The 20,540-nt window shown below is 36.3% G+C and overlaps 1 protein-coding gene across 1 annotated transcript in view; it reads right to left on the bottom strand.

Annotated features, from left to right (window-relative positions):
• The window catches only part of LOC109068363 (GRB2-associated-binding protein 2-like), a 69,470-nt gene that overhangs the window by 25,620 nt on the left and 23,310 nt on the right, over positions 1-20,540 (bottom strand). Inside the window, exon 2 of the mRNA XM_042739136.1 lies at positions 10,887-11,190. Coding sequence (XP_042595070.1) covers positions 10,887-11,190 — 304 coding nt within the window. The remainder of the gene's footprint in view (positions 1-10,886; positions 11,191-20,540) is intronic.

Here is a 20,540-nt window from a genome sequence, read left to right as displayed (position 1 = left end):
GCTCCAGTGGGGGATGGTGAGACAGCAGCAGGCTGTTATCGATGCTCTGATCTGTCTGTCAGGTTTTGGCTGGGGTGCATGGGGATGGGATGGCAAGCTGCTCATGGGACAAACACCAAGGTTAGACAAGGGCAACCCAGCCCAATGCAGCATGAGAACGGCCCCTCCCAAATACACACACAAAATGCCCTTCAATCTTATTGATTTTTGTTGAAATAAAGAGACGCCATGCTGCTTTGGGGTCAGATTGCTGATGCCACTCAGTGCTCTGCTGCTCAGCATCCCAGAATCCCCATGCTAATCGCTATAGCAGCATACTTGAACTCCGTTACCCGATCTGATCCCAATGGGTTCTGGCAACCTCTTGGATTGTGGGCCAAGTTTGGGTCAGGTTTTCATGTCTAATTTTGATTTGGCTTCTGGCTGTAATTAACAGAATCATTTTTTTTTTAAAGTCATATATGGTTTTCAGCATTTGCCATTTATAAGAGAGCACATAAACTTCATCTCCAGAGCTACTGTGATAGTCACTTCACCAGCATTTCATTTGATAAAATTAGTTTTACTCTTGATACAGTGGTGGCCAAAATTTTTAGAATACTAGTATTTTCATCAGCTAAAAATGGTTTTATGTCAGTTGTTTCTATCTGTTGCTGTAGTATGTCAGCAGGAAATATTAGTTTACATTTTCAAACATTAATTTTGCCATTAATTGTAGTAATCCAGTGAGATTTTTGTCTGACAACAGCCAGTGATCCACACAGAGATCTGATCTCACCATTCATTCAGTCTGTCTGGAATGACATGAAGAAACAGAAGAAACCGAGACAGACTAAATCCAGAAGAACTGTGGCAACGTCTCCAAGGTGCTTCAAGAGACCTTCCTGCAAAGCTACAGTACTGTTAAAAGTTTTAGGCGCTTGTGCAAAAATGCTGTAAAATGAGGATGCTGTCAAAAATAATGTTATAAATATATTTTCTTTATCAATAACTTCTATTAACTAAATTAAATCAACATTTAGTGTGACAATCCTTCCCTCAGGTAGCTTTGCAGGTAGGTTTCTTGGAGTGTCTTGGAGATGTTGCCACAGTTCTTCTGGATTTAGTCTGTCTCAGTTTGTTCTGTTTCTTCATGTCATTCCAGACAGACTGGATGATGATGAGATGACTGTTGTCAGACTCCTTGTGCAAACAAAAATCCCACTGGATTATTGCAATAAATGGCAAAATGAATGTTTGGAAATGTAAACTGATATTAACTACTGACACACTACAGCAAAAGATAGAAATAACTTAATTGAAACCCTTTTTGTTTTTGTTTTTTTAGCTGGTGAAAATACTAGCCACCACTGTTTATATTATATTATTTTATTTATTATTAATTATATAATAATTATTAATTATTAATTATGATTAATTATTAAGTTATAACTATAGTTTAGACATGAAATTTCAAGTCAACTGTATAGATTAGACAAAGGCTATTATTAAAGAAACAATTTTTCCAACTTGATATCTGTGGGGCAAACTGTGATCCAAAAAGTAAATTGTAGAAATCTTGTTATTTTAATATAATTTTTAATACTATTATAATTTGGGATGTAACTATTAACTCAACTCACTCCGGTTCGATTCACGATTCGTTTTTCTCACTTTTCTTTTTTAACGAAATGAGATTAAAGATATTATACATCAAATGAAATGGTGTTGTTTTATTAGGCTATTGCTGCACAGTTCTTTGTGAAATTAAAATATAACAAAACTAAATTGAAATTTTAAACAAACCCCAAATCAAACAAGTAAGTTACACAAATAAAATAAATTTCTTAATATGAACAAACTAAGGCTTTGTCTGTGCTCTTTCCATTTAAATTTAAAGGCAACCACTGGATTTTAATCAGGATCCAAACAAAGATGCAGCATGAGTGGTTTTTAATCTAAATTAGACTGTATCATTTCAAAATTTGACGCAAAAACAGAATTCTCTGAAACTATACTACATAAAATATATCTGAACAAAACAGCAGATGAGCTGAATGAGATGCAGATTCACTCTCTGACAGCAGGTGGCGCTCATGAACAACAATGATCCAGTGTTTCCTGGGTTACTGCTGTAAACAAAGCAGCTGCGCTTATGAACACTACTTTAATATGCATTGTTCAGAAAATACCACGTAAACTTTTCTAAAGATAGTCAGTTCCCCTCAGAGATACATTAATATAAACTCCTACTCCAATTGTATCGCGATTAGTTTGGCATCTCAACCAATTTGAATCGTCACATATTTGAATCGGTTTTTCGACAGGCTCGCGGTTAATCATTACATCCCTTATTATAATATGTATTAATGTTTTGAATTAGCTTTTATTTTAATTGTTAAAATTTAATTTTAGTCTTATTCATTTTAAAAGAGAATTTAATTTTTTTTAAATAGACTTACAGTTCTATAAAGCTTTAATTCATTTTTTTAGTAATTTTAGTACTTCAACTAACTTATTTCAACTAACTTAATTTAAGTTTAAGTTTTTTTCATCTAATACTTATTTTTATTTAAACTTCATTTTAATTTACAAAAAAAAAAAAAAAAAAAAATTAACATTAACAACATTAAAATTTCAAGACTGGTAAAAAAAATGACCATACAACAAAAATCTATGTAATAAAATTTCTTTGACTTTGCTTATATACACAAAAACACCAACACTCTCAAAAATATATATATTTTTTTGCTACTCAGAAGAAAGTCAGTCATACAGGTTTAGAACGTCGTAAGAGTGAGTAAATGCTGACAGAGTTTTCATTTTTGGTTGAACTATCCCTTTATAAAGTGGCACATCTTAGCCCACTCTCCCCAATTGTCACACCGCCCAGCCCTATTAAAAGCCATGCTTGTTTGGACACATATGAACAAAGACACACACTATTCTTCACGTCAGCATAGTGAGGGCATGACTTATGCTTCATTACTCATACAAGCTCTTCAGTAAACACTTTCTGAGAAAATGAAACCTGGAGGCAGACAGATAAGAGTCACGTCAGGCTTAAGCGGTGAATCATTGTTTTGGCTAAACAGAGTCATGGCACTGCAGTCCTCAACTTCAAAAAGCAATGTCTGTTTGAAAATCCGCAGACAACATAACTTACTAGCCTACTCATCAAGGGAATCCCCAAAGCTTCCCAATGGACAAGGTTTGAAATGTTGCTGCTTTTCCTTTTTTCTTTAATTTGATGCCAGCTAAATATAAATAAATGGGAAAAATTAATTTTGTGTGTTTATTCACCATGTGGTGCAGATTTATTCTCCCTAGACTATCAGATAATTTTGTTTATGTTCAAGTTGTGAGTATATCCTGATAAAATGCAACGTGGACAGACATAACAGCACTTTAAACCAACAACAAAAGACACATTTATGAAAGGAACAGTAAAAAAGTTGTGCAATACAATACAAGGCATACAACTATGTAGCATTAAGGTCAACATAAAATGGTGTTAACTGACTGTACAACTGTAAAACTCGACTTAATGTGAAATGGGAGTTGCACACCAGAACAAAGCCAGGTGGTGGAAAAATTGGAGGGAAAAATATTTTTATTATTTTAATATTGACTTTATTTGTGTAAGAAAATGTAAACATTTGTTTAACTTTGTTTTTTTTTTAGTAAGCATGTTCACGAGATGATCAATTTTGACTTTAACATAAAGCACGTTATTGCAAAACTTGCGAATTGAAAAGTATTGCGAAGAAGTGGATGCACAGAGGACCGTCACTTCTTGCACAAGCTTCACAATGCACACATTTACATGTAAACTCGTCCATCTCGTGAACGCACATACAACAGCTGGCCTTAGGCAATGGTTTGTACTTTAAAAAAATAATATAATTTTTGTATTTTTCTTACATTTATTGGTTTTCTTCATTAGAAAGAGACTCATCCATTGGGGTCGTATAGATTGCGCGATCAACATTTTTACACTTCCATTATATACAGTATCACCATTAAGTTTCTGACAACTCTTTCATTCTTTATTTAAAATTTGTTTCCTTAAGTATTTGAAGTAGAATAGTTTGCTCGTTTCTGCGTTTTGGCCTGAAAAAATACATGATTAATGCAGCGCTCTGTGTATGGAAGACCAGCATACAGCTGAAACTCTGTATCAGACAGCACTGGAGTGACATGAGGAGAGCAGACGTCTGTTCTCCAGTGGCCAGACACTTCACTGACACCAATCAATCTGCTGGAGTTGCACGGACACAAAGGGGTGAGGACACTGAAAAAATGTGACTTCCACAGTGTGAATATGTACTGTAGATGGATTTATTATATGAACTGTGAACAGAGAAAATGAGGAACTCACCTAAACAAATGAGCTTCTATGTGTACAATCTTTACATGTAGATGTCTAACTACATGTTTTATACTCTATCCTATGTGCAAAACTAATCAGTGGATTGTGTGAACCAGATTTGAAAGCTTTTTAATGCAAAAAATAAATAAATAAAGGATTTCCATGGTAGGACTGCTCAAAATTATAATGGCAGATGTACTAATGTAAAATAATATACTGTATTTCCATTTGTTTTAGTTCGTTTCATTTTGTTCAAAAATGCGATTTAAATTTTTGAAACGAGTCTTACCAAGTCTGCATGCATTTGATCTAAAACTAATGCTGTCAACTGATTAATCGCGATTAATCGCATCCAAAATAAAAAAAAATTGTTTACATAATAAATGTGTGCATACTGTGTATATTTATAATGTAGGCCTATATATAAATACTAGTGGTGGGCACAGATAATTTTTTTTTAATCTAAATTAATCTCACTGTAATCTTGGAATTAATCTAGATTAATCTTATATTAGTGGTGTGATTTGAATTCTGCCGAAGGCATTCAAATTATGTTCAATAAGATGTACTTGTTAGTACTGATAGAGCTGTGCTGCACTCAAACATAGTAGTTTGACGACGACTCTTCCCCTGCGCTACATTGCTTGGCTCGGCATCTTCTGCATTATCTAAGGGATGCTTTGCGTTTAGGTGGTACTTGAGACTGGAAGAACTCCTACAGTAAACTAATTCCGCATTGCACAAGTTGCAAACAACCTTACGCCTGTTTCACACATACTCCTTCTGCAGTGCGTATGCGTTGCATTTTTTTTTTACGCACCCATGTAAACGGATTCCAGTGTTCACGTGGTTTTGGTCCGTCAGTGCGTTCCAGGAGCGGTGCGTCTGCAGCGCATGACAGCGCATTGTTCGCGGTAAAAATTAACATGGATTGACAAGGAAATGCGGTAATTTCACAATAAATGTATACTAATTAAAGCCTACTGTTTTTCACATGCAACACATGGTTTTTGGCTAGGTTTAAAACAAGAAAAAGAGCACCTTTAGATAAACGAGGCAACATGATATAGACCTATGCACTTTTATGGAAGCAGAAAAACAAAGTTCATTAAGAACCGTGTGATTGCTTGTAATAAAGATTTAAATGCAAAAGGCACAAGAGTCGACTGTTTCTGTCAGCGGTGCTTTAATTTTAAATATTTGCAATATCCCAACAAGAAAAGTAGGCTAATTGTTGTGTTTAAATGTTTTGCCGCTTGCTTGAGCATCTTATTATACAAACCTAGAAGTCAAATGCATGAATAATATGTTGTTTTTATTTATTAAGTTTAAACATGACTATGAAAGATTGTTACTGTTCTGTGATAAGAGTCACATTTATTTTTTTTTTTAAATTGTTTTTAAATATAGAATAATGAACAAATGTTGTGTTTGTGGACTAAACAGCCGCGGATCAGTAGCGGACTGCAAACGCGTCCTGTGTGAAACCACAATGAGTCCATGCTGCTTCTGCACCACATACGTAACGTACACGGACTGCATACGCACTGCAGACGGAGTATGTGTGAAACAGCCGTGAGTCTTGTCGAGGTTTTTTTTTTTTTGGGAAGCTTGGTAATTTCACAGTAGGCATACACACAGGTTCGAAGACTCGTTCTCGCCCCCTACAGTGCTAAACTATCACGGTGAAAGTCATCATAGCTTGCGTAGTATAGACCCAGCTCCCAACCCAACTTTGAGAATAGATTAACGGCGATATTTTTTTTATCGCCCAATAAGAGTCTCACGTTAACGCAGCATGTTAACGCTGATAACGGCCCACCACTAATGAATACACACACAAACAGTATATATTTTGAAAATATTTCCATGTATCTCCATGTATATATTTATATTAATATAACTGATGTTATATATAAATAATTTAAATAAACATAAGATTTTTCTTAAATATATACATGTATGTGTGTGTATTTATATATACATAATAAAAATACACATTACAAAAACAAAAATTATGTTAACAAAAACGTTTATTTTGGATGCGATTAATAGCGACAGCACTTAAACTAATATTTTACAATATCACTACATTCTGTTTTCTATTTTAAAGGGATCATATGATGCTGCTAAAAATAACATTATTTGGTGTATTTGGTGTAATGAAATGTGTTTATGCAGTTTAAGGTTAAAAAACACATTATTTTCCACATACTGTACATTATTGTTGCTCCTCTATGCCCCGCCTTCTGAAACGCGTTGATTTTTACCACGCTCATCTCTCTAAAAAGCGAGGTGTGCTGTGATTGGCCAGCTATCCAGTGCATTGTGATTGGCTGAATGCCTCAAGTGTGAGATGTAAATGTTACGCCTCTTAATATATTGTGAAGCCTTGTCCAGCCAGAGTGACGAGAATAAAAAGTATGTTAAATTGTTAATGTGATGTTGAAATGATTTCTAGTCGTGTCTTCTTTTGGAAGGCAAAAACAAAGTAGTTTCACTTTCTCAACGAAACAGCGTCACACAACTTGAGTGAGCAGAGGCCAGAGGCCTAGAGTGAGCCTCGGTCTAGAGTAAACTGGCTTGAATGAGCAGAGGCGGGCGACTTGAGGCGGATTCTCAAAGGAACGTACCTTGGTCTTGCAGCAACCACATGTGACGATCTCAGGCTGGACTCTGCTTCAACCACGGTGAAAGCCGATTTGGCAATCCACAGTACAAAGTTGATGTATTTTCTCAGCGACCAGCACGGATCAGCTACAGGCATGACAAAGCACATATCGTCCTCTTTTGGAAGGCCAAACAAAGTAGTTTCGCTTTCACAGTGAAACACACAGCGTCTATACGACATTGCGGTGGCGGCAACAACAATACTACAACGAGAATAAAAGGTACGCCTTCTTTCTTTGCGTGAACATCTAGGTGGCATTATGCAAATCTTCCCACATAGTGACGTAGAGATGTGGGGGCGTGTTAGAACGAGCCATTTCGGGGGGCTTTTAACTTTTATAAAGAATATATCTTTGGATTTGAGACTTTAGTCTTTGCAACTTTACAGATCTTCTTTATTCACCAAGAGCTTGTAACACTCCAAAGAGAAAGGAAAATTTGAAATCGCACCATATGACCCCTTTAATATACTTTAAAATGATAATGTATTATTTTTAGTAATTAAAAAAAAATTTTCCCAGTGATGACAAAGTTAAATTTCCAGCATCAATACTCCAGTCTTCTGTCACATGATTCTTCAGAAATCGTTATAATATACTGAAACATAGAAACATTGATTATTGTCTATGTTAAAAAGTTTAAAGAACAGAATTTATTTGAAATAGTTTTTTATAATATTATTAATGTGTCTACTATAACCTTTGATCAATTTAATGCTTTGCCAAATAAAAGTATTAATTTATTTTAAAAATCTATATGGAGAAAAGTATTGTAAAAAGATATGCTGACCTCAATAATTTCACTGTTGAAGGCCACATTTTCATTTGATACCCATTGTATTCATCCGTCATGACTGTTGTGTGACATTTCAGTCATGTGACATAAAATTAGCTACGCTTAATACACATTTCAGCACTCGACCACATAAAATTTAAAGTATCAGTCTATATATTTTTGCTTTTGACACTTTTTTTTTTTTTTCTTTTGAAATATCATGTGTGATTTTTTTGTCTAAAGCTCCCATCAAATAGTCTCTATGCAGCGGAGTGTGTATTAATGTTACTCGATGCACTGCCGAATTTCTTCTTAGGTGATATGTTTCTTTTAGGATTTTTGGTTTTTGCAGTTTTTCTTGCTACTTGATACTTGCTTGGGGAAAAGAGAGGTCGAGTGCAGCATTTATCTGGGGAGGGGAGGAGAGCCACTCTGATCTAGATTGCAGTTACGGTGTGTGTTTTATTCTCTAGGAGACTGTGGCTGCATCTCATAAAAAATGGTTCTGTTTCAAATCAGCCTTTACTGTTTTGCCAGTAGAGGTAAATGGATGTGTGTGTGTGTGTGTGTGTGTGTGTGTGTGTGTAAGAACACAGAAGGTCATGGGGCGGCTGGGGTCTTTACATCTGGATCTATGAGCAAAAATGTAGGTTTTGGTGGTTATTTTATCAAAAGGTTCATTCTAAAACATTGGTGATATTTGTGGCATTTGTATATATGATAATAGTCAAGATATAGCTGATGTTTTACTATGTGTTAATGCAGACATATTTCTAAACAAATCAACAAAATCCAGTAACATTTTTAGTTACATTTTATAGTATTTTTATTTTACTAGTATTCATTTAATTATCTAATTTCATTAATAAAATTATAAAAATGGAAATAAAAGCTACTTTTGTATTTATTCTCTTTGATTCTTTTTAGAATTCATTTAAAAATAAAATAAAATAAAAATAAAGTCATCTTTATTTATATAGTACTTTCAGTTCAAGTTTTGTTTTCATCTGAAAATGTCAGTGCAGTCAAAATGCTAAATAAATAGATCAGATTAATTAATTAATTATTTGTTATTAATTAAATTATTTTTTTTAGTATTAATTTTATTAGATATTTTTATTAATACAATTATAAAACAGAAACAAAAGATACTATTTTGTATTTATTCCCTCCGTGTTTAGAATTTAGTTTATTTAAAAATAAAATAATAGTAAATGAAAAAATAAAAAATAAAAAAGTCATCTTTAGCACATTTAGTTCAAGTTTTGTTCTCATCCTAAAATAAAATAAAATAAAATCTCCTTGGCTGGAAAACTGGAAAATACAGCCGTTTCACAGAAGGTGAGTAGGCAGGCTGAGGGTGTATTTGTATGAGTTGTGTGACCCAGAAGTCAAGCACTGCTGGCTGGCCTGTTGAAAAAGGTCAGATGAGGTTCTCATGCTTTGGTCGGTGACTGCCAAAAACTGTGCATGACTTTCTCATTACCAAGACCGTCGACCTCTATTGCTCATCGAGTGAAAATGTACACACCTCGGTGGGTGGAAACTGATCTTTTCGCAAGAGAACATAGAGCAAATAATACAATGACATCTAGGACACTTGCTGCAGTTAATGTATACCCCCTAAAGACCACGTATCAACCATCATACATCAATAATACAATGGATAACACAAATCTGTTTGAAATTAGTTCAAGGGAGAATCTTTTTTTTTTTTTTTTTAAAGACACAATACAGAGAGAACAGTCTGGTAATACTGGGTAATAGATAATTTGAGTGATAACTGTGTATATTAAAATTACCACACCTTTATACTTATAAACTTCAATGACGTTGTTCATGAATAGCATCACAAACATCAACTGTTCAGCTCATTTTTTAGCGTCTTGGTTTGCTTTTAGCCCCAATTTTCACACTCCAAATGTATACATCAACATCAAGCTAGATACTTTTAAAAAAGCAAAGGCTTCACTGTTAATATCAGTATGTATTATTCATGCTGAAACATCCAGATTTGTGAACAAAGTATTGAATCATAAGTTCAGCTTTTCATCAGAAATACAAAAGACTTTATGAGAGAGAACCTAATTAAATAAGTGTTCACCCAGAAATTAAAACTGTCATCATGTTATAATTGGTTGAGAAACAGGTGAAAACCAGTGTCATCACTGACATCAAAACCGGTGAGTAAATGATAATTAAATATTCATTTTTAGGCAAACCATTCTTTGTGCATAGAACTCATGTGTGTGTGTGTGTGTGTGTTTTGAAGAGTAACAGGAAAATGGAAAGCAAGGTTTAACAATCCTGGGAAAAACAAGCAAATAAATAAATAAATAAAAACATGTATATAAATATATATATATATATATGTGTGTGTGTGTGTGTGTTTTGAAAACTTTTGAGACTACTTTTAAGTATTTTAATATATTATTTTTTGATATATCCATTTTTAATATTAACATTATATTTATTTATGAATATATTATAATTTGTGTGTTAATTACAAAATTATTATATAACATACTGTATATTAATATATCAGTTTTTTCAGCTTATGTACATTTAGTATTTTAGTATTTAGAGTTCAGTCTCTTATGTTTCCAGTAAAAAAATGCACTTGAACATATATAAACTATATATAAGCTGCAAGATCCCACAATGACAATTGACCAGCGTTTAACTGTCTCTAGAATAAACACAAACACTATGCCTGCAATGATGGGCAATGTTCCCTCCCCTTCTTTAACAAAACAGAAGGGAAAACAAATCAATAAACCTTTCAGACACCGCATCCATTTGGCAAGGCTGGTCCAGCCCAACTTTCTCAAATGAAGGAGAGGGAAAAAAAGGAAAGCAATAAGACATGGCATCAGGTTCCTTGTGATTGTTGTATCATCAGCTCAGAGAAAAAAAAATAGCACATTGCTCCAGATGAGAGCACTGTTACTGTAAAACCATAGATAATGGCATACAGTAAATAAGTTGAATTTGGTTACTGCGTTAACATTGCCTATAGCTGAAGTTAAATTCAACAGAATCTGCCCCCAAATGTTGATTGTGAACACAAACATAGACGCGGTTCTCCTACCGTGATGGTTGTCCTCTGACTGGTTGAATCCACAGAGCTGGCAGATGGAGCGCACCCAGCGGTTCATCTCCTCCTCCGTTTCTGCCACCATGTAGAAGGTTCTCTCGGCCGTCTTGATGTCGAACACAAAACTGTCCTGGAACTCTTTGCGTTTGAAGGTGAGGCCGGCGTCCACCTGCTCGCAGCAGTGCAGGTCGATGATGCGAATGGGCTTTTTGGCATGGTCATTCTTGTAGTACTCAAGTACATCCGGGTCTCCGCTCATGCGCCCGCTACGCAGGATAAACCAGCGCTTCTTCCAAGCCTACAGACATAACAATAACAATGATGGAAGGATTTATTAAAGTTTGTGTTATTATTATTATATATATATATATATATATTTAACCAACAAGATAGACAGACAGACAGACAGACAGATTAGATAGATAGATAGATAGATAGATAGATAGATAGATAGATAGATAGATAGAAAAACTTTAATAAATACAGTAAAAACAGAAATAAAGTAAAAAAATACTAATATTGTGCAATATTATTGCCATTTAAAATACATGTTTTCGATTTTAATATATTTTACCATGTCATTTATTCCTGTCATGGCAAAGCTTAATTTTTCAGTGTCACATGATCCTTCAGAAATCTATATGTCTATATATATATCTATACAAATGTTTATATATCTTTCAGTATTCTAATTTGCTGATTTGCCTTTTCAGGATTCTTTGATGAATAGAAAATTTGAAAGAATAAAAAAATAGAAATCTTTTGCATCATTATAAATGCCTTTCCTGTCACATTTGATCGAAATAATGCATCCCTAAAATCCATCATTATTTAATGCACAGTTTTACATTGTATATAATACAGGTACAATGACAGTTCAATAATTTTATAAAATGTAAAAATTGTAAAAGTTTTGTCTTATATGTTTCACTAAATAAATAACAACGTCTGGGGTTACACATGTAACCATGGTTTCCCAAGAGGGAACAGGATGCTGCGCCCCCTAGGGGGCACATTGGGGAATCCCGCCAGCATGACCAGTGTCTAAACCAGTGTCTGAACCCGCCAGCATGACAATGTGTGAAATGGCGCCAATCCTATTGGTCCACATGGCCCATGACGTCATAGGCGGGGTGCCCGGAAGTATAAAAGGGCACCTGCTGAATAAGTCACCAACTTAGTCTAAAGAAGATGTAAACAGTCAGGCTGAAGGCATGGCGAGTGGGCGCAGCATCACATTCCCTCTCGGGGAACCATAGTTACATGCATCACCCAAGACGTTCCCCTTCTAGGGAACTCCACGCTGCACCCCCTAGGGGGCACATTGGAGAATGAAATCCAAATGCCATGCCGAGGCGTGTGCCTGTCCACCTGGTGGGAGAGAGCCAAGAATGAAACAGATATACGCCAAACCTTTCCTCAGAAAGTGGCCAGGCCTCTTACACCACGGGCTACTCAAATAACCTTGGAGAAATTAGGAGACCAGATAAGATCAAGGGTAACAACCCCACCCAAGTTAAGAGCACAGCTATCCTCAGATAGCTATGCTACTGTATGTGTGCAACACTAGCCTGGATACACAAGACCACTGAAGAGGCTAATCTAGAAAGCCTTTAAGCCCCGTTCACACTACAAGCGACACGCAACAGCAAAGCGACACAATCCGATTCATTTCAATAGAGAGCTGGCAATTTCTGGCGACATGAGCGATAGCAGCCTTCGGCAACCAGATGCATGTCCAGCGATGCGACAAAGTTCAGAATCCTTCAACTTAATGCAAATGAAGAGTGACTTTCAGGAGTGAAAACCAATAGGAAAGAAGACGGTAGAGCTCATGTGATTGTTCTCCTCTCAGTGCCATAGATAATCATATGCAATGGAAGAAAGTATGCTCTGTTTCTCATTCATTCACAAAAGTCGCTGCTAGTGGGAACGGGGCTTTAGAGGAGCTCAAGAGATCTCCACTTAAATCTCAGGTGATGAGAGTAGCTGCTGAGCTAGAACATAACTATCCTTAGATAGCTATGTCCTAAAGGTCATATGAATGCCTGAAGACCAGAATAACAATCTAGATAGCCTTCCTGCGGAGCTGCCCAGACCACAGGGAGTGGGCTATCTACTTACAAATCTAGCAGGGGAGATAGCACTGTCTAGGCAAGGGCTCAAGGAGACTGCTACTAAAAGACCTACTAAAAAAGGGAAGCAGTCACTAAGCTAGAACCAAGATATCCTCAGATAGCTATGTACCTAGGAAGGGACACCAGAAGGGAAACAGACTGAAATTATCCAGACAACAAAGAATGGGCTGTCTACTTACATCCTAAAGAGGGGAGACAGCACTCTCTAGGTAAGGATTCAAGAGACCGCTATTTGAGCCCTAAGCAGGGGAGCAATCACTGAGCAAGCACATAGCTATCCTCAGATAGCTAGGCTATAGGAAAGGGGACCACTCCAGGAGAGGGCTCACCACAACTGCAGTAGAACATAGCTAGCCTCAGTTAGCTGTATTCAAGTAAGCCCGTCCTGCCATATCAATGGCTGGAATATAACCACCCTTGGATGGCTATACTAAGGAGGTCCCCAATCCATGTCATCAGTAAATGGTTCGCTAAAGAGCGAACACATAAACATCATTGGTCGGAGATCAAAGCCTGACGTAAGCTGTGGCCATAACACTAGAGGGCTGGACACAGCTATCCTCGAATAGCAGTTCACTTAAATAAGGCTGAAGATAGCCCAGACCACGGAAGTGGGCCATCTAGTTAAAACAGTCCATGCAAGACAGAACAGTACATGCAAGGGGCTCACGGAGGCCACTATTAAAAACCTTAAAAAGGGGAGCAGTCTCCGAACTGGAACACAGCTATCCTCGAATAGCAGATTCCTAGATAAAGACTTCAGTGCTTAATAGAGAGAACTTGTGCCAAGGGGAACCCGACCTAGTTAAGAAGCCAGGCAAGAAAATAGCTGGCCTCAGACCACCATATTCCAGAGCAAAGTAAACTTGAGCTGGGGCATAACCATCCGTAGACAGCTACACTCTGAGCATGGACTGTTCACTTAAGCCCTGAAGAGGGGGAGCGGTGTACTCAGCCCAAACCAACCAAGCGGGATTCAGAGGGACCTCCCACTTAAAATTACCCAGAAGCCTGGGGAAGCAGCCCACTCCTAAACCCATCTGGCTTAACTCAGGAAGAGAAATTTCCCATAACCACACTAGGTGCTGAAACAGCCTAGAAGAGAACGTTTGCAAGCCTCTGTAAAAAGATTGTTTAGATATTTTCATTAGATTTTTTGATTTTATTATAGAATAGTGTGGATATTAGAGAGGAAAGTAAAATGTGTATTTGGGTGCTCCCACAATCTCGCAGGATCAGAGCTGAAATGACTCCGTGCTTACACTTCATCGTCATAACAACCCAACAATATCTGTGGCATCTGACAACCCATATAGAGAGGGTGTGCTGATGCCGCAGATCAAAGTGATGACCGCGAGGTGAGATAAACTGTGCCACGGCAACGGCAGAACTGGGCTGCGAGACACAGACGCTTTGTTCCGCATCCCTTGAGTATAGGAACAAACACGCGAGGAGCCTAGACATCGTGACTCATCACAATGAGCCAAGATACATAGCATAGATCGTGTGTGTCCTCAAGTGACAGAAACCTCGGGCACGGAGGCGCACACTTTCTACAGCGCTCACCTGCCTTGGTCTCTCACTCGCACTTTAAACATATGGCTCCTGAAGACAACAAAACTTGGTGACGTTTTCAGCAGGTGCCCTTTTATACTTCCGGGCACCCCACCTATGACGTCATGGGCCATGTGGACCAATAGGATTGGCGTTGTTTCACACATGCTTCAGACACCGGTCATGCTGGTGGGATTCCTCAATGTGACCCCTAGGGGTGGCAGCATGGAGTTCCCTAGAAGGGGAACGTGAGGTATTATAAAAAAAAAAAAGAGTATTAAATTGTTTATAGACATCTGTTTTTTCTTATTTGGTTTTCTTATGTTCCTTTTTCATTATAGTGAAGTTCTTGTCTTCTTTTACTGTTCATTTCAATAATACAGAAATATTGAACAACAAACTATCAAGCCTCTCGACATGCAATGCTGATTCAAAAGAAGTCTTCAGTTTGTGCTTGGTTAACACTGATCAAAACTAAGATTGGGCAAGTGTGTTTCTGTGGGAGTGTGTTCCATTTTGTGTATAAGTGTGTGTATAAGTGTGTGTGTGAGCGCCTTATTTGAGACAGGTGCTACTCCCACACACTGTTTCCTGCTTAGATAGAGCTTTAAGGGGGAAACAAACACAGACACGCGCGCACACACACACACACTCAGAGATACACTGCATGAACTCCATTATGGCAACTGTAATGATGGCACACACACACACCTGCTAGTCTACTGTTTGATGATCCATAAAATTTTACGAGACACACAGGCAAACTACACTACCTCAACAAATACAAATACAAGGATTCCCACTTTGTGTACAAACACACAGGTGCTTCAGGCATAGTAGATGGGAATTTCCCTGATTTGAATGTAAATGGACTCCTCTGCTTTAACCAAACGCAACAGAAAAACATTGTAATTTTAATTGAAAAAAAAAAAAATATATATATATAAATCATTTCATAATAAATATATTATTCGTTTGTAAGTAGCAGTTTGAAAAAAAAGAAGAAGTAATTATAAATAAATAGTACACCTTGAAATATTTAGATGTCCAATGTATAGAGTTATTTACACACTGACAGAAAAAGTACATAGAGAAACAGCCTGATGATGGAAATAGGTTCTGTGGCCCAATGCCAGAAATCTACTTCCGCCCCATATCACTCGCTCATTCTCGCTCTCTCTCTCTGCGGCTCTTGCTGACACACAGGATCCCAGAAGTTTTCTTTCTTCCATCAACACTGAGACACACACACACACACACACACACAGAACCACCTCCGCCACCAAACCAGGGAAAAAACGGGGAATGAATTTACTCTTTTCGATTAAGCGCTAAATCTTCGCTGCTTCCTGGTCCTGCATCCAGCCTCACTGTCCGACAGGAAGCGGAAAATGGATCCCACTACACATCCTGTGTTTTCTCAAGTCTGTTGTTGACCTACCCCTCACATCACTCCTCTCACTCAATGTCGGCCTGGGACAGTAGTGCACTGCTTACTGCACACTAACTAGTATAAACTGCACACTGACTAGTATTTATTTTTTTAAAAATGAATATGAAACAGAATGCAATATGCATGGAAATATTTTAAATGTCATTGCATTATAGTTGTCATACGACCATATGTTTAGTTCAGCGAGTGCCAAAAATGGGTTGCAAACACCACTGAAAATGTTACCAAAAATAGGAATTTTAAGAAACTTTTTAAACATTTGTTGTTATTATAAATGTTGAAAACTGCTTAATAGTTTATGGAAAACAGAATCTTAATTTTTAAGGATTTTTTTTTTTCAGAAGTGAGGATGTGCTGACAGGTTTCTGCCCTGCTGTTCAAGCAAAACAGGAAATTAACAGTGCCTCCAAAATTAGATGCAGTATAGTTGTAAATATCTGAGAACTGAAGCCGGTTTCTGCTCTGATGTGATTCAGGAAAATTTTTTGCTTTTGTTTTTTGGTAAGTTTTACCTTATCCTCTACACTGATACACATGCCTGCTAATTTTCTGTTTGACAATCCATTAAATGTTATGTGATACACATGCACACTTCCTCAGTAAATATACATAAGGGTTTTCACTCATGTACGAACGCACAGGTGCTTCATACGCACTAGTTGGGGATTTCCCTGCTCTGAATGTAAGTTGACTCTTTATCTTTAACCATATGCAACAGAAATATAACGATGAAGTTAAAAATGGCCATTTTCATCAACTACATAAGGGACATCTTTCAGGGGTTATTTTACGATAATGACCATATGACTGCATAAATCTGACATTATCCAACTTATATGGCTATTTATCAAATAAATTAAAAAAAAATATTAAACACTGATTGGAGTTTAACTTATATTTGTGGGAAGAAAAAAACTTTAAAAATTTTAATCAAATTAATTGACGTTATCATTAATTAATTACATTAATTAGAATTAATGACATAAATGCATATATAATCATCTAAATAAAGATCATTCAAAACCTTAATTGTTGCATAAAACAAACACAAACTAAACAAAATGCAAACAAAATGGTTTAAAAGTCAATATGTTGTTTGTTTTCCATAGTTTTCCATATTATTTTTCATATTGGATATCATAAGTCACAGATTGGAGTCCACAACAATATTTTTTCATTTTGTATGGAATTTACATTTTGTATAGGTCTGGGAGTCATGATTAATACTGTTTTACCTATTATTATTATTATTATTATTATTATTAGTAACAGCAGTAGTAGTAGTAGTAGAAGTAGTAGAAGTAGTAGGTGTAGAAGTATTAGTTTTATTATTGCTTTATACATATATAAAATGATCTAAATCAATATTAAATTGACAGCCCTAGTTATTATACTAAAATATCTGACTGCAGAAAGCCACATTGACCAATCAGATTATCAGATGAGATCAAAGACATCCGCAGTGCTGTGAAATAATTTCCACTAATAACAACCTGTTTTGACGCATTTCTATTTTTGAATCATCAGACAAGAGCAAACCTCTGACCAAAAAACAAACAGTCTTTCCATGTTCCCTGTGTGTATTTCTTGCAGACTGATAAATGACACTATAGACATCACTGTCTACACACAACTGAATGAGTGGAGACTGAGGGAGCAACAACACTTTATCAACACTTTAACATTAAAGCTCAGAATGGCAAGACATACACATGGGCAACTGGATTTTGTGCAGTTTTATAATTAAGGTTTGCTGTTACCAATAATGGACTTGGAAATAGATCATGTTATTTTCTGACAGTGATAGTATTTAAAATAAGTTTTTTTTTTAGCCGATTTTACTCTAAATTTTTCAAAGAATTCAATAAATTTTGCATTACATCATTTGCTCACCAGTGGATCCTCTGCAGTGAATGGGTGCCGTCAGAATTAGAGTCCAAACAGCTGATAAAAACATCACAATAGTCCACAAGTAATCCACACCACTCCAGTCCATCAGTTAATGTCTTGTCAAGTAAAAAGCTGCTTGTTTAATAAACAAATCCATCAAGTCTTTTTAACTTCAAACTGTTGCTTACAGCTAAAAATATGATACCTCTGTCCATAATATTGCTTTTCTCAGTTAAAAAAGCTGTCTTGTCTGTATCAGGAGAGAAATATGCACAGATCAATCACTGTGTATATGTGAAAACTGTCCAAAACAGGTCTAAACAAATATGTCAGTGGATAATGATGTGAAAGGACAACAGAAGGTGGACTTTTACACTGGAGGAAGTGTTATTATGGATTATGGACACTTATTTTGGCTAGATCATGACGGCACCCATTCACTGCAGAGGATCCACTGGTGAGGAAGTGATTTAATGCTAAATTTCTCAAAATCTGTTCTGATGAATAAAACAAACTCATTTACATCTTGGACGGCCAAGTGGGGAGTACATTTTCAGCAAATTTTCATTTCGGGTTAAACAATTCTTTTATTAATAGTATGTTAATATCAATGACGTTGACGTGTCTTGTGATCAGAAAAATAAAATAGTTCATCAACTGTATGGACTGTAGATATTTTAAGGCGGTGTTTCTCAATATATGGAAAAAAACAGTCAGGACATTCCTCAAATGTTCTCCTTTTGTGTTTCATGAAAAGAAAAAAAAACTCATGGAACAAGTTTGGAATGAGAGGAATGAGGGTGAGTAAATGATGACACTTCACTTTTTAAGTTTAATCAATCATTGGGATGGATTCGCTAAAATCAATTTAGGCGGATTTCCTGGAAATACCTCATCTCGTTTAATCATTATTTGCTCTAAATAACAGCAGTTATTTAATAACTGGAATCGTAGATTACTGATGGGCTTTTGTTGTTGTTTGAACACATCCGTAATAGATCCTTGTTTGTGGTTTTTGGTGTGGCAGCTTTTGTGGTATGAGAAGCTCCACCCTCAAAAGCATCTCTGACCACACCCATATTCACCTGATGACACATACATAACTAGAGACCTGCTCTTTACCGTTAAATGAATTCTGTAAACTATACATGTCAGCTTTATTCCATCTCACTGATTGGTTTGTTTTACGAGCGAGTGAGTGAGAGTGTAAAGAAAGAAAGATGAGCGCAAAAGAGAAATGAGAAGAGGAAAAGAGATGCAATCACTTTAGTCCATCTCGCCCTCTTCTCATTTGCATTTATGGCACTCTCATGGCTGTAACATGACTAAATGAGATTTGGAACAAAGCCCAGATCAGTTGAAGGAGGTCTGCATGACCCAGCTGGCTCACAACTACCACATTTAGCACACATGTCACTGCTGGTCTCAGATTAGAAGAGCCTTTTATGTGCTTTACATAGTTTTATAAGGACTGAGATTTGTTCAGTATTTAGCCATTAACAAAATTAGAATTTGTTAATTAACATATTAAAAAAAAAATTCCTTTCATTTTAAGGCACCCCACAAGTTAAAAATGTAACAAATATTACTGTACTTCTCCAGTTGACTGATTACAGTAAAGGAATAGTTCACCCAGAAATGAAAATTTAATGTTTATCTGCTTTACCCCCAGGGCATCCAAGATGTAGGTGACTTTGTTTCTTTAGCAGAACACAAACAAAGATTTTTAACTCGAACCGTTGCAGTCTGTCAGTTATATAATGGAAGTGGATGGGAATCACGGCTTTGAGAGTCAAAAAAACACACTCAAACAAAACGAATTTAAACCCTGCAGCTTGTGACGACATCCACCGTAAAGCAAGAAGAAGAAGAAGAAGACACGTCACATGACGACTATTGAGAACGCACTCAGGACAGTTTGGACATTGCGGTGAATAAGAGCTAAAAAAACAATATAAATACTGTTCAGTTTCTTGCACAGACCAATCGTTTTGTGTCTTTACACATCAATGTATCGTCACGAGCCACAGAGTTTAATTTGGTTTTGTTTGTGTATGTTTTTTTGACTCTCAAAGCCGTGATTCCCATTTACTTCCATTATATGACTGACAGCCTGCAATGGTTCGAGTTAAAAATCTTTGTTTGTGTTCTGCTGAAGAAACAAAGTCACCTACATCTTGGATGCCCTGGGGGTAAGCAGATAAACATCACATTTTCATTTTTGGGTGAACTATCCCTTTAAGAAGTGCAAACAATGTTTTGTATTTCAAGTTTTCTAAAATGTTACATTTAAAATGAGGCATTATCTATTTAAATATGTACTAATTTGCATATTTCCAGAACAGAAATCTGAACACTGGATAAAGCCTTGTTCAAAATGATTTGTTCGTTTTTTTGACATATTAGATTTGAAGGTTTTTATAAAGGGGATCTCTTTTTATCACTCTATGAATCAGAAAATACTGTCAACAACCAGAAAAAAAATACCATGTATTTAAGAATAAGAATGTATATAATCAGGCAACTGACATATGAACAAACCCCTCTTTTCCATACAGTGAAAGTGACCGGTATGACAAGCTCCACAAATTTATATAACACATGCAATATATA

This window comes from Cyprinus carpio, chromosome B15 (assembly GCF_018340385.1).
Source record: "Cyprinus carpio isolate SPL01 chromosome B15, ASM1834038v1, whole genome shotgun sequence".
Classification (NCBI taxonomy): Eukaryota; Metazoa; Chordata; class Actinopteri; order Cypriniformes; family Cyprinidae; genus Cyprinus; species Cyprinus carpio.
The sequence above is the reverse complement of the archived record's forward strand: the minus strand, read 5'-3'. Positions and strand labels throughout refer to the sequence as shown.